Raw genomic sequence first — 13,148 nt, 5'->3', positions numbered from 1 at the left:
GCATGCCTGAAATCCCAGCACTCGGAGGGCTGACCTAGAAGGACTACAGTGAGTTTGAAGACAGCCAGAGCTACCAGAGTTCCAGGTCACACCGGGCTACAGTAAGACGCTACTCCAAAAAAAAAAAATGAGGCCAGGCGTGGTGGCGCACGCCTTTAATCCCAGCACTAGGGAGGCAGAGGTAGGAGGATCGCTGAGTTCGAGGCCAGCCTGAGAATACAGAGTGAATTCCAGGTCAGCCTGAGCCAGAGTGAGACCCTACCTTGAAAAAAAAAAAAAAAAAAGAAAAGAAAATTGTACATTTATTTGCTGTGGGGTGTCAGCCACATTGTAATTCAGCTGAGCAACTTCTGGTGGCAAATGAAATACCACATATACATTAAAATAGAAGTGAAAAGAATTTACTTATTTAAATTAGGGTGCTAGAATTATTAACAAACCCACAGAAATGTCATGAACAACAAAAAGTATAACTTAGTTTTATTTCACTTTTAACTATTTGATATTGATAAGGAAGCAAAACAGCTATTTGGCCACTTCAGAATTTTCTTCTAATGTCTCCAATGTCAGCCAGGTGTGGTGGCGCATGTCTTTAATCCCAACACTTGGGAGGCAGAGGTAAGAGGACCATTGTGAGTTCAAGACCATCCTGAGACTGCATAGTGAATTCTAGATCAGGTTAGACTAGAGTGAGACCCTACCTTGGGGGGAAAAATATCATATAATCTCCAAGGTTTAAGTTGATGGGATTCAATCTTTGCCGAGTGTATTTTATAAAGAGTGGGGTAGGCATAGTCAATACAAGAAATAATCACGATAATCCTAAAACTGACAGGGATCTCTGAATGTCCAGCTCAGAAACCATCAGTGGGTGTCTCCATAAACCCACAGACCCAGGAAGGGGGGTACTAAGAAAGTAAGGGATTTTCTATCTTCAGTGTATTACCACAACACAAGTCTCATAGCCTTAATGGTTTGGGGACTATCCCAGTTCACAGTTTATGCAGCAGGCTCAGTAAATGAAGGCACCAGCTGCACTAAAATCACTTTTTGAGAGAAGTCACAATGTGTCATAGGCAGCTCTATTACCTGCAAGTGAAACTACTCTGGATTTTCCTGCCGTTCCCCACTGAGAAAATATCTCACTAGAGCAGGACCTGGCAGGAGGGGAGTATGTGTGGACCGGGTGAGGACGGCAGGCCCCTCTTTTTCAGGAGTTAGTGTGGAGGAAGAGATTAAGAAATGGGAGAGGATTTTTGTTTTCTGTTTAATTAACCACTACATTAAGTATACCTGGACTATACTCAGAAGTCACTTGAAAATACAAAGCTACATTTTGTTTGGGTACAAAAGAAATGGTATTTGTATAATGTTATTCTTCTGTGCCCAAAAGCAGCAGTAAAGGTTTTTAAAATCATCACTAATACATGTTAAGGCATCTTTTCTTTCCTTCTCAAAGTTCTTGTGCAAGAGCACATGCATGCATGTCTAGTTTTCTCTTTAGATCTCAAGAGTACTCTTATTCTACTGAATAAGCTCACTTGGTGCTTCTGGATTGTTTGGGAACTGACTATGGCTGGGTATGCCGATGGTTCTTGAAGTATTCACACCACTTTTCAGAGACGGAACAAGCTGACCTCCTTGTTACACAGTTTGGTGGCCTGGCCATCCATTCTCCTATCTACTCCTGTTACCTTCACGCAACAGAACTTCTGCCCACAGCCAACACGGCACCACGGCCCTGCGCGCACTCCGCCACTCTCAGGTACTGAGCCAGCTGGCATCTCTGCACTGCTCTAGTTCTGCTTTTATTATGTTATGTCATGGCTGATTTTTCTAGAGTCCAACCATTAGCCCATGGCAATCATCATTTTCTTACCATCCTTCCCAGCTCCAATTTCTTTTAGAACATCTCCTGATGTTAAGATACTGACTCTCCTCATGCATTTCCTTGTAACTGTGTTAAGCATCTTCTTATTCAAAAAACCTACACTAACTCCCTACTGCTAGGAAGATAAACTTCCAAATTCTTAGTCTGTGGTTCTACTACACTGAAAACCTCTACACAAGAAACTGTCTCCCTCACTAACCCCTTTACACAGGAGGGTCCAGGTCTCTGGTTCTGCCCTTCTTCCCGTGGAGACTGCCAATCCCTCTCCTCTTAGCAAGTCCCATTATGACCTGCTCTTGAAGCTCAGCTCGAGACTAATGCATCCTGCCAAGATTTCCACAACCAATGCAGCCCATTCATTGCATATAACCCATCAGCAGGAACCTATATTGTGTTATTTTACATGTGAATAGATGTATAAAAATATGTGCAACATATGTAAAGAAAACATACCCATGAGTTGCCCATTTCCCCAGTGAAACTGTTATCTCAAGATGGGAATATGCTAAAAATTATTTCTGGGTGCACACGTGGAGGTCGGAGGACCCCACGTGTCAGTCCTCACGCTGCACGCTGAGGCAGTGTCTCTTGCTGACCACTGCGAACCCACTGCGGCTGGCCCCCTTGCTCCCAGGGATTCTCCTGTCTCTACTTCCCATCTCACCACAGCGGGGCTGGGACCACAGAGGCTTGCAGCCACGTTCAGCTTTACACGGTTCCCAGGGATCCAAACGCAGACCGTCACACCTGTACAGCAAGTGCTTTCCTACACTCAGCGGTCGGCCCGGCTAGACTAGACTTCTGTATCTCATCTTTGCACTCCGATTGAAGGTAGTAAGATTTACCAGGCATTTTATTGAATAAAAATGTAGCTATTAAGACAAAATGTATATACCGTGGGTCTCTGTGAGTACTAACAGTATTTGGTAAAAAACTAAATGACTAAAAGCCAGGTGTGGTGGCTTACACCTTTAATCCTAGCACTTCGGAAGCTGAGCTACTAGGATTGCAGTGTATTCAAGATGTCTGGGCAACAAAGAGAGTTTTAGGCCCTGCCTCAAAAACAAAACAAAACAGAGCCAGGTGTGGTGGTGCATGCCTTTAATCCTAGCAGAGGCAGAGGGAGGTGGGTCACCGTGAGTTCGAGGCCACCCTGAGACTCCATAGTGAATTCCAGGTCAGCCTGAGCTAGAGTGAGACCCTACCTCAAAAAAAAAAAGAGAGAGAGAAAATAAAATGAGTAAAACCAAACAGAAGTGACTAAAAGTATGAACCTATTAAGTAAATCCTGAAATGTACTTTATTAACTAGACACCAAAGGAACAAGAGACACCTGTGATTTAAGAGCAGCTTTTATTTAGGTCATAAGCAAAGATAAATCCACAGAACCCTCTCCTAATGCTGATTAAATAACTTAATGCTCCTAATAGCGTACTTCTAGATCTTTGCTAGTTCACAGCATTAGAGAATTCTGAAATACACACGTGAATAAAAGAATAAGCATGCAATATTAAACAGGACACAAAGATTTAAGTTCATGGGTAGGGAAGTTTAAATAATCTCCTAAAACTAGTACTCATCAGAAAACATTAGGCGGCATTCCCTTCTCCTTGCCGACTAGCAATTTCGGACAAAGATTTGGCTGTTGTACTTCTGTGAAATAAAACTGCCTTCACAGAAGTAACAAAACGGAGCTAAAATATTATTTTAAAGACCGTCTCTTTCTAAAAATAAAATACTCTTACCTTGTATAAACAAATAAGGTTCCTTCCACGTCAGTCTTCTCCTACAAAACAGAAGCAAATACACACCATCTGTATGTGCTCTTCATTCAGAAGTGGAGAACACAAACTTGTTACAGAATACAACGGGAACTGCCCCCAGCTTCAAAGTGACAGACCCAGCACCACACGAGGCTGGCTGCCAGGGAGCAGCCGTGGCCCTGCTGAGTGAGCAGCAAGGCTGGCATGACCACTCTTGTCCAACACAAGGTGGGTGGTATATAGTTCACCCAAACAGCAAAGGTATGCCTTCTAAGAGGGCGGCCTTCTCCGTCCACCAAACCGCGCACCTAGCAAGCTGCCCCAAATCACTTTTTATACTTCATTACTCTTCATGTTTTGTGTTCATTTTTTCTTGTTACATCTTGTCACTTGGAGAACAGATGATCTGTCAATAACTGTACTTTTACTGCTAGATACAAAGGCAACTATGCTGTAGTTTCCAAGTGAATAAATCACCTTCTTGGCATGAAATACTTAAGAGTCACATTTTGGTCCAAGACTTTTGAAATGTTAGACAGAAGTTTTACCAAGTTAGGACTCCAGAACTGTCTGAAAAAGCTGGGGCGGGGAAGGGCAGATTTAAAAGGAAAGTTCATGGAGTTCACTTGGCGCTCCTTCTCCATTTCCTCAGAGGAAGGAACCAGGCTCCCAGCTCACCAGCATAGCACACATCACACTTCTTTACCAGGGGAGCATTGAATTAACAATTCAGAATTTAAAATCTGCCTTCGTTACTCACATCACTTAGCTTCAGCAATGCACTGTTCTATTTCAGCCCTCAATATTTTATTACTATTCATTATCAAATCATTTAAAACTAAATACTCTAATTTTGGTGAAAGATGCACTTTAAGAAAAAGTGTAACATCCAAACAACCTTTTTTTTTTAAACAGAAATGAAAGTGTCATTCTTTGACATGGTCAAGTCATTTCAATGATTTTTCTGGTGACAGTGTGGCAGGTCTCTTAGCATGGTCCCCAGATCAGGAACACCAACTAAACCTGGCAAATGTACTCTTGGACAAATCCACTTAGAGCCGAATCAGTTTGGCTGGCAAGTGTTTAATAGTTCACAATGCCTTTGACTTTTTTTTTTTTTTTTTTTTTTTTGCTAAAATGTACATCACACTGATGATTCAGGTGCAAGAGTCAGGGCTCTGAGGTACCTTAGTACATTCAAGGTACCTGGACACAAGGCTAAAACAGTTTCTTGCCTTCCAGTATGTGACCCTGGACCTTCTATTTTGTCACCGTAAATCAAGGCAATTATATATATCATCACACTTAATCTGACTGCTACTCACTTTTTTCTTTTTCCTTGATGTAACAGAAATTCTCTTTACTTCAGAAACAAAAACATTTCAGTTTTGAATAATTTAGAATTGCAAAAGACATGCTTCTTGAACTATTATAACTCATAAAAACAATTAACCCTCAGCTTTGCTCCGAGCCCATTATGAGGAGGAATTATGGGTCAATAATTGCAATATGGGCCTGAAGGGAAATGTGCCAGATCATACTGGGACAATTTGTTTATTGTTCTGTTTCACTTTTTTCATTGAAAATGGAACTGCTCAGATCTTTTAATGAAAAAAAAAATTTAAGAGCTCTAACTTGGATAAAAGAGCTTTGAAAATATTAATTTCTGTTGTTATGGCTGATCCAGCTCAAACACATTTTTTTTCCTGGTCTGGCCATAGTTATCTAAAGACAGCCAGATTTTTTTTTCTTTTTCCTTTCTGCAAAGTCCAGAACTGCGGCTAATAGTTAAAACAGGATTTTATTACATCTTTCTGAGATTCTCCAAATAAAAGGGACCTGTTAGTTCACAGGCCTATAGCGTTGTAGCTTAACTTTAAAAGTACAATTTAATGATGTAACATGACAGCTATGAAATCAAAGTACTCCTAAAAGCAGATCAGGATGCAAAATAACAAAGTAGAGTACAAATAAAGCTGTTTTACAAATTACTGGAACTTATAATCTCCATGAGACTGTTTTCCTCTGTAATGACTTCTGGTCATTACCCCTCACCCTTCTTCTGTAATGAACTGTCTTGTACAGACAGACAGACAGACAGACAGACAGACATACACACATGGTCTAATTATAGGACTTGGCCCATTTGAAACAATTCAAAGCAATCTCAATTTTCCTGATTTCTCTAACTCAAACAATTTACATTTCCAAAGCTGTTTCTCTTCATGATGCATGTAAGCAGGACAGCCACCTCTGAAGTGTCCAACACTATCAAATAGCTAGGTCTCATTATCCAGAGGTTTTCTTCGTTTAATATGTGTGTATGCACATGCATGTGGAGTGTGGAGACCAGATATCCTCAGGAATACACCTCCTCTGAGGCAGGCACTGGCCTGGAGCTCACCAAATAAGCTAGACTGGCTAGTCACTGAGCCCCAAGGGTCCTCATGTCTGTCTCCCCAGTGTTTTTATTTAGATTCGGGGGTACTCCCATATATCCTTCACACCTGCAATGCAAGCATGTCAATGAGCTCTCTCTCCAACTCTTTGTTCTCCAGAGTTTGGATGTGGTGTGCTACACTTGTGAAAACTGAATTACTGGGGCTGAGGAGATGGCTCAGTGGGTACAAGGCTTGCCATGTCAGAATAAGGACCTGACTTTGGGTCCCTAGCACCCAAATGAAAGCAGGGTATGATGGCACTGTCTGTAACCTCAGTACTGGGGAGGCAGACCCAGAAGGATCTCTAGGGTTTGCTAGCAACCTAGTATAGGTGAATGGGTAAGATCTAGGTTCAGCAAGAGGCTGTGCCTTAAAAGGGGTGGACATGTATTAGAGTCTCAATTTAAAAAAAATTAGTGCCGGGCATGGTGGCGCGCACCTTTAATCCCAGCACTCGGGAGGCAGAAGTAGGAGGATCACCATGAGTTTGAGACCAGCCCTGAGACTACATAGTGAATTCCAGGTCAGCCTGAGCTAGAGTGAGACCCTACCTTGAGAAACAAAAAAACAAGAACAACAACAACAAAAGTTTAAAAAGAAGGTACAAGGCTGGAGAGATTGTTTAATGGTTAAGGCTCTTGCCTGTGAAGCCTACGACCCAGGTTCAATTCCCCAAAACCCACGTAAGCCAGATGCATAATGTAGTGCATGCTTTTGGAGTTCATCTGCAGTGGCTGGAGGCCATGGAGTACCCATTCTCTTTCTACCTGCCACTTTCTCTCACAAATAAATAAAAAATATATTTTTTTAAATGGTAGAGAGCAACTGAGGAAGACACTTTATAATATGAACACATATGCACTTGCACATACATGTACACATGCACACAATGGAGTTACTGAGATACACAGAAAACCTTGAATCTTTTGGTTGGAAATGTGGGTCACCAGTGGCTCTAAGACAGTGTCTCAGACTTAGTACCGCTGGTGCTCTGGACTAGATCAATCAATGCCTATGCATTGTAGGACTTACATCACCAACACCCTCATCCTCAGTGTAAAGAGTCTCCCGACACTGCCATTCCAGTTGCCACCTGGGGGGCAAAATCCAGCTAAGTGCAAATGGTGTGAGGTTTGAAAGGTGGGAAGCAGGGTTAGTCTTTCATTGTCACATAGGAAGAAGCCTTCTTTCCTGGCCAAAAAAAAAAAAGTAGCACTGGAGAGATGGCCTAGTGGTTAAGGTGCTTGCCTGTGTAAGGACCCAGGGCTGATTCTCCAGATCCCACATAAGCCAGATGCACATGGTGGCACATGAGTCTGAATTCATTTGTAGTATCTATAGGCCATGGTGCACCCATTCTCTTTCTCCTTCTCCCCTGTCTATTATACATAGTTAAAATACATTAGAAATCTTTTAAAGTAGTTTTAGGGCTGGAGACATTGCTTAGCAGTTAAGGTGCTTGCCTGCCAAGCATGGGTGACCTGGGTTCAATTCCCCAGTACCCATGTAAGCCAGATGTGCAAAGTAGTGCATACATCTGGAGTTCACGCAGCAACTGGAGGCCCTGGCACGCTCATTATCTGCATGTGTCTGTTTCTCTTCTCTATGCTTGTAAATAAATATATATATATATTTTTAAAGCTCTAAAATTTATATTTCAGTCAAAGTATCACCCTTCTTATTGCATTTTCTTTTGTGTGCTAGGGATTGCACCCGGGGCTGTATGCATGATAAGCACGCGTCTACTACTCAGGTCCATCCCCAGCCTCTTTTTGAGCTCACCCTTCATTACTGATTGCTCTGCATCCCTGCCATCTATTTTCAGTGTAGTAAGTATTGTTTGTCCACATCCCATCTGCCTTCTTGCCTTCTTTTCTCCTCTGCCCTTTGTATACTTCCTATTAGGCTTGTATTCAAAAGGCTCCCATCCTGAGGCCTGAGTGATGGCAGGGAGAGACAGAAGTGTCAACCTGCTTGCTCCAATGAGTGCTCTGCTGTTGAATTGGGTCTGTGTCTGTCTGTCTCTCTCTCTCTTTTGTTTGCCAGGCAACCACATCCTTGAAGAGGAGTACTTTGAAAAGCATGACCTTTTGTTGAATGAATTAAGTCCAGGAAGCAGGCAAACATACTCCTGTAAATAATGCACTGTGACATGTTTGCTAAGCTTCTGTTGATGAGCTTCACTGGACATCAATAAATCTTGGTAGGGATTTCAAAAGGTGTCTTCTGTCACACATGAAACTAGGAAACTTGTTATTTCTTGAGAAACGCTCTGCTCTATACATTAACAACTCAGGACCTTCTAGACTGAGCTGCGTATTGAATCCCTTATGGAAGTCTTACCTTCTCGGTCCTGTTCTCTCTACTTCAGTATTACCTTCACAGTTACATTACCTTTCTATAGACCAGTGGAACAGTCAGCTCTAGAACATCTCTACATACAAATATAGGTGTACATGATACCACAGAGGAAATCATCTTTATTGCTCATGCCTTTTCTATGAAGACCCAAGTTGTAATATCCTCTGGTAACTAGGAAATGCAGCCTTTTGGTCATCAGGCTAATGTACACTTTTGTTGTAGAAACACTGAGTATTAGAGTTCTGCACGTTTTCCTTTTGGGTTTGGCTACTCAGAATAGACCAACATTCCTGGCCTCACTTGGTTAAGAATTTCTCCCATGCCCCCCATCTTGTTTATCTTGGTGGAGATGGGGAGAGAACCTGGGAGCTCGCCCAAGCTAGGCAAGTGATCCACTGAGCTACATCTCCAACCCCAAAATTATTCTTTTTGTCATCAAGTGTTTCCAGTCATTATTCTACAACCTGTTCAATACCTATGTTTGAGGTAAGAAGGTTCTTTTAATGTGTTTAAGAACCATGTGTTAGTTCAACATGCAAACTTTTCTGGCTTAAATGTTGATGCTTGTTTGTGAACTGGAAGACCACACATCAATCATCGGAAATCTTTTCGGGCTGTTCTGGGCACTGCTGTGGACGCTTATTTAAAAAGTAAGGGCAGATGAGTGTTATTCACTATAAAAATCACCATGAGGAAAGGGGGAAAAAAATAATAAGTGATGTCTGTACACTCAGGGCGCTAGATTTCAAGATGACCAGAATGGGCTGCTGTGCCCGAGGCTCGCGGGTGGACCATCCCTCCTGCGTTCTATCTAAACTTCATCCCATTACAGGGGCTGCCTGACGCCCCCCCCCCCACCACGCGGGGGGTTCCCGAGATCAAAAGGCTCCGACGCCAGCTATCATTGGATGCGCACTGAAAGACTTGAGCTTCTTCTCCCCGACTGTGGGGGGGGGGGGGGGTGAGCGACGGCCGGACCATCTAGACCGCGCCAGAACTGCTCGCTCGGCCCGCGTGGGGAGCCTCGGGTCTCCGCGTCCCCCGACCGACGTGCGGCCAAGCCCGCCTCCCTACACCTGCGCCCGGCGCCGGCCCGCCCGCCTCGCCTCGCCCGCACGCACCCACTCGTTAGCTCGATGGCCGAAGGTGTACAGAGCCACCTGGCTGGCCACGTCCACGATGCTGTTGATGTAGGGGTCATGGCGCTGCAGGGCCGCCAGGCTGATGTCGCGCCCCTTGCCCGGCACGGAGCCCGCCGAGGCCGCCATATTTCCGCCCGCCTTCCACGTCCAGGAAGGCTCGTCAATCGACTGCCGAGCGAGCGAGCGGGCGAGCGGGCGCGCGACCGCAGGGGGCGGGGCGGGCGGGGGGCTTCCGGCTCCCGCCGGCCGTCGCGAGGCATCGCTAGTCGATGACAGCGCCCCTCCCGCCTAGGATCGTCGCTGAGGCAACGACGAGCCCAAGGCTTGCGCCGCGGAGTAGGATTTTCTGTTCTGGATTCCCCCCGCCCCCATCTGCACTATGCGCTCAGGAGCCTTCACTTCTTGGATGTGATCGACGCCTTGCAGTATCTCTTCTCTGAAGCTTTGATGACCTAATTAGTCTTAGGCATCAATAACTCTGAACTGTTTTATTAAAAATATTTTATCTATTTATTTGAGGGAGAGAAAGAGAGAGAAAATGGACACACCAGGGCCTCTAGCCCAGCAAACGCACTCCAGATGCATGCACCACCGTGTGCAACTGGCTTACATGGGACTTCGGGAATCGAACCTGGGTACTTTGGCTTTGAATGCAAGCGCCTTACCCACTAAGCCGTCTCTTGACCTGCATTTTTTTGGTATTTTGTTTATCAGAGACAGTGGCAGAGAGCAAGAGAAGGAGAGAGAGATAGAGACGGGGGGGGGGGGGGGCAAATATATATATATAGACAGGGGGGGGGGGAGGAGGGAGAGAATGGGCGCGCCAGGGCCTCCAGCCACTGCAAAAGAACTCCAGACGCGTGCGCCCCCTTGTGCATCAGGCTTAATGGTTCTGGGGAATCGAACCTGGGTCCTTAGGCTTTGAAGGCAGGTGCCTTAAGTTCTAAGCCATCTCTCCAGCCCAGTAACTGAACTCTTAAGTGTGGTTCCCCAAGGCCCCTGGGTGTGTGGGGAGGGGGAGGTTACGACCCTTTCTGGGGACCTGCGCTGCACGGTGATGACTCGTGCGTGGGCGGGGCACAAAGCGCGGTGAGTAAAACTGCTGGTTCTCTCCCCAGGAACCAGGTCGGTGTAGTCCTGCCCACAGCAGCCCAGCCAAGTGTCACGTGATGCGGCATTTGATAAAATGATGACTTTCATTAATATTTAATCCTTAGGTATGCTTCGTAGTACAATTTTTGGCGGGGGAATAGAAAGTATGTTAAAGCCCAGCTGTTGCATGCCGAAGTGCCGTATTTCCCTCTTATGCACTTGAATTTTGCTGAATTAGTCGGATATATATATATATATATTTACTTTTTTGTGGGTTTTGGGAGGTTTTATGTATCTATGGTGAACCTCAATCTGGTGATCCTACTGCCTCCACCTCACTAGTGCTGGGGTTACAGGCATGTGCCATAACCACCAGCCTCGTGTTTTTCCACAGAGCGCTAGTTTTACTTGAAAGAAAGATGGGCAAACTATGGTTATTCAGATAGGTGTTAAGAAGGGAATTTTTCCAAAATTCAAGTTTGTTTGTCACTTCCGGAAGAGCAAGGAATAATCATTATTATTGGCCACTGAGACTTTTTGAGATGTCAAAATGAGAATTAGTTTAGAAATGTATATGCCTGTACTATGAGCTTTGCAGTGTCTCAACATGTAAAGTTTTTTTTTTAAATGAGATCAGTGGTGATATTAATGAATGTACTTTAAAAATAATTGATGGAAAATCAACATTTGAGAGCTCTCTCTCTCTCCTTAGCTCAGTGACTCAATATTTTTCCAAATGGCCAAGTGTCTGATGTCACACCATCATGCATAGGCAAGAGATAAGGTGGATGTACCACAGACTATAAAATATTGACAGAATTCCATATAGCACAGGTAACTGACCTTTGAGAACCTACCATTTATCAATTTTTGATGTGTCATCAAAATATATTATTTACAATTGTTTGAAAAGGGCATTGAGACATGTATGAACCTCTTGTCCAACTACGTGGCCTTTGTGAGGTTGGGTTTGTTCATATGTATGAAACATAAAGAATAGCAAATGTAGGCAGAGACAGGTATAAGAATCTCGTTTTCTATTTAGCTACAGCAAAATTAAAATAATGATATTTTTCTCATTTTTATTGGGGTAAAATAACTATTTTTCTAAATACAAGTCACTGATATATATATTTATTTTTATTTTATTTTTTTGTTTTTTGAGGTAGGGTCTCACTCTAGCCCAGGCTGACCTAGAATTCTCTACATAGTCTCAGTTTGGCCTCAAACTCATGGTGACCCTCCTATGTGGGCCTCCCAAGTGCTAGGATTAAAGGCATGCCCCACCATGGCTGGCCTGATATTTATATTTGATAGCTTTATCTTTATGTCATTTTTTAATTTTAATTTGTATATGTGTTTTTGAGACAGGGTTTTATGTAGTTCAGGCTGACCTTGAACTCACTGTGTAGCTGAGAGCGACCTTGAACTCCTGATCCTCCTGATTCCACCTCCCACGTGTTTGGAGTAGATGTGCACCACTATACCCAGTTTGTTATTTCTACTTTAAATGAATGAACGACTGCTCTTAAAGTTACAGTTTAATTCCCAATATAGCAAATATCTGTGGGTAGAATAACTCACGTAAACAAAAATCATTTGAAGGAGTTTTTGATAATTTTAAAATTCTTTTTTTTTAAATTATTTATTTATTTATTTGAGAGCGACAGACACAGAGAGAAAGACAGATAGAGGGAGAGAGAATGGGCGCGCCAGGGCTTCCAGCCTCTGCAAACAAACTCCAGACACGTGCGCCCCCTTGTGCATCTGGCTAACGTGGGACCTGGGGAACCAAGCCTCGAACCGGGGTCCTTAGGCTTCACAGGCAAGCGCTTAACCGCTAAGCCATCTCTCCAGCACAGTTTTTGATAATTTTAAGAGTAAAAAAGAAGTCTTGAGACTAAAAAGTTGAGAACCACTGGTATAAGTCATTTGCTTAGTACTAAGAAACCATCGACTGGGCTGGAGAGATAGCTTGGCCTAAGGACCCAGGTTTGATCCCCCAGGACCCATGTAAGCCAGATGCACAAGGTGGTACATGAGTCTGGAATCATTTGCAGTGGCTGGAGGCCCTGGTGTGCCCATCCTCTCTCCTCTCCTCTCAAATATCTGAATAAATAAGTATTTTTTAAGAAAGAAACCATCATCCATATTCATAAAATCTGACCTAATTGATACAGAAATATGTAGGGCACATGTAGTTTCTCAAAGCAAAAAGTTGCAATATCATTTTGGGGGGTATGTTTTGTACAGTGTATGTGGTATGTACAGTGTGTGATATGTGTGTGCACATGTGTGTGATATGTGTGTGCACATGTGTGTGCAGATGTGCATGTTGTGTGTGCATACGTGTGGAGGCCAGAGAATATTGAGTATCCTCCTCTTTTTGCTCATTTACCTGTTTCCTGGAAACTCACTCAACCCAGAGCTGCTGTTTTTGCTGTTGTATTGATCAGCG

At 43.7% G+C, this 13,148-nt stretch overlaps 1 protein-coding gene across 3 annotated transcripts in view; it reads right to left on the bottom strand.

Annotated features, from left to right (window-relative positions):
- Dcp1b (decapping mRNA 1B) overlaps window positions 1-9,735 on the bottom strand; it is a 58,619-nt gene extending 48,884 nt beyond the window's left edge. For all 3 annotated transcript variants that reach the window (XM_045137302.1, XM_045137303.1, XM_045137304.1), the window contains exons 1-2: window positions 9,578-9,735; window positions 3,637-3,677 (exon numbers count right to left, since the gene is read on the bottom strand). In XM_045137302.1, coding sequence (XP_044993237.1) covers window positions 3,637-3,677; window positions 9,578-9,724 — 188 coding nt within the window. In that variant the 5' untranslated portion in view covers window positions 9,725-9,735. The remainder of the gene's footprint in view (window positions 1-3,636; window positions 3,678-9,577) is intronic.
- Window positions 9,736-13,148: the final 3,413 nt, after the last annotated feature.

Source organism: Jaculus jaculus, chromosome 18 (assembly GCF_020740685.1).
Source record: "Jaculus jaculus isolate mJacJac1 chromosome 18, mJacJac1.mat.Y.cur, whole genome shotgun sequence".
Classification (NCBI taxonomy): Eukaryota; Metazoa; Chordata; class Mammalia; order Rodentia; family Dipodidae; genus Jaculus; species Jaculus jaculus.
The sequence above is the reverse complement of the archived record's forward strand: the minus strand, read 5'-3'. Positions and strand labels throughout refer to the sequence as shown.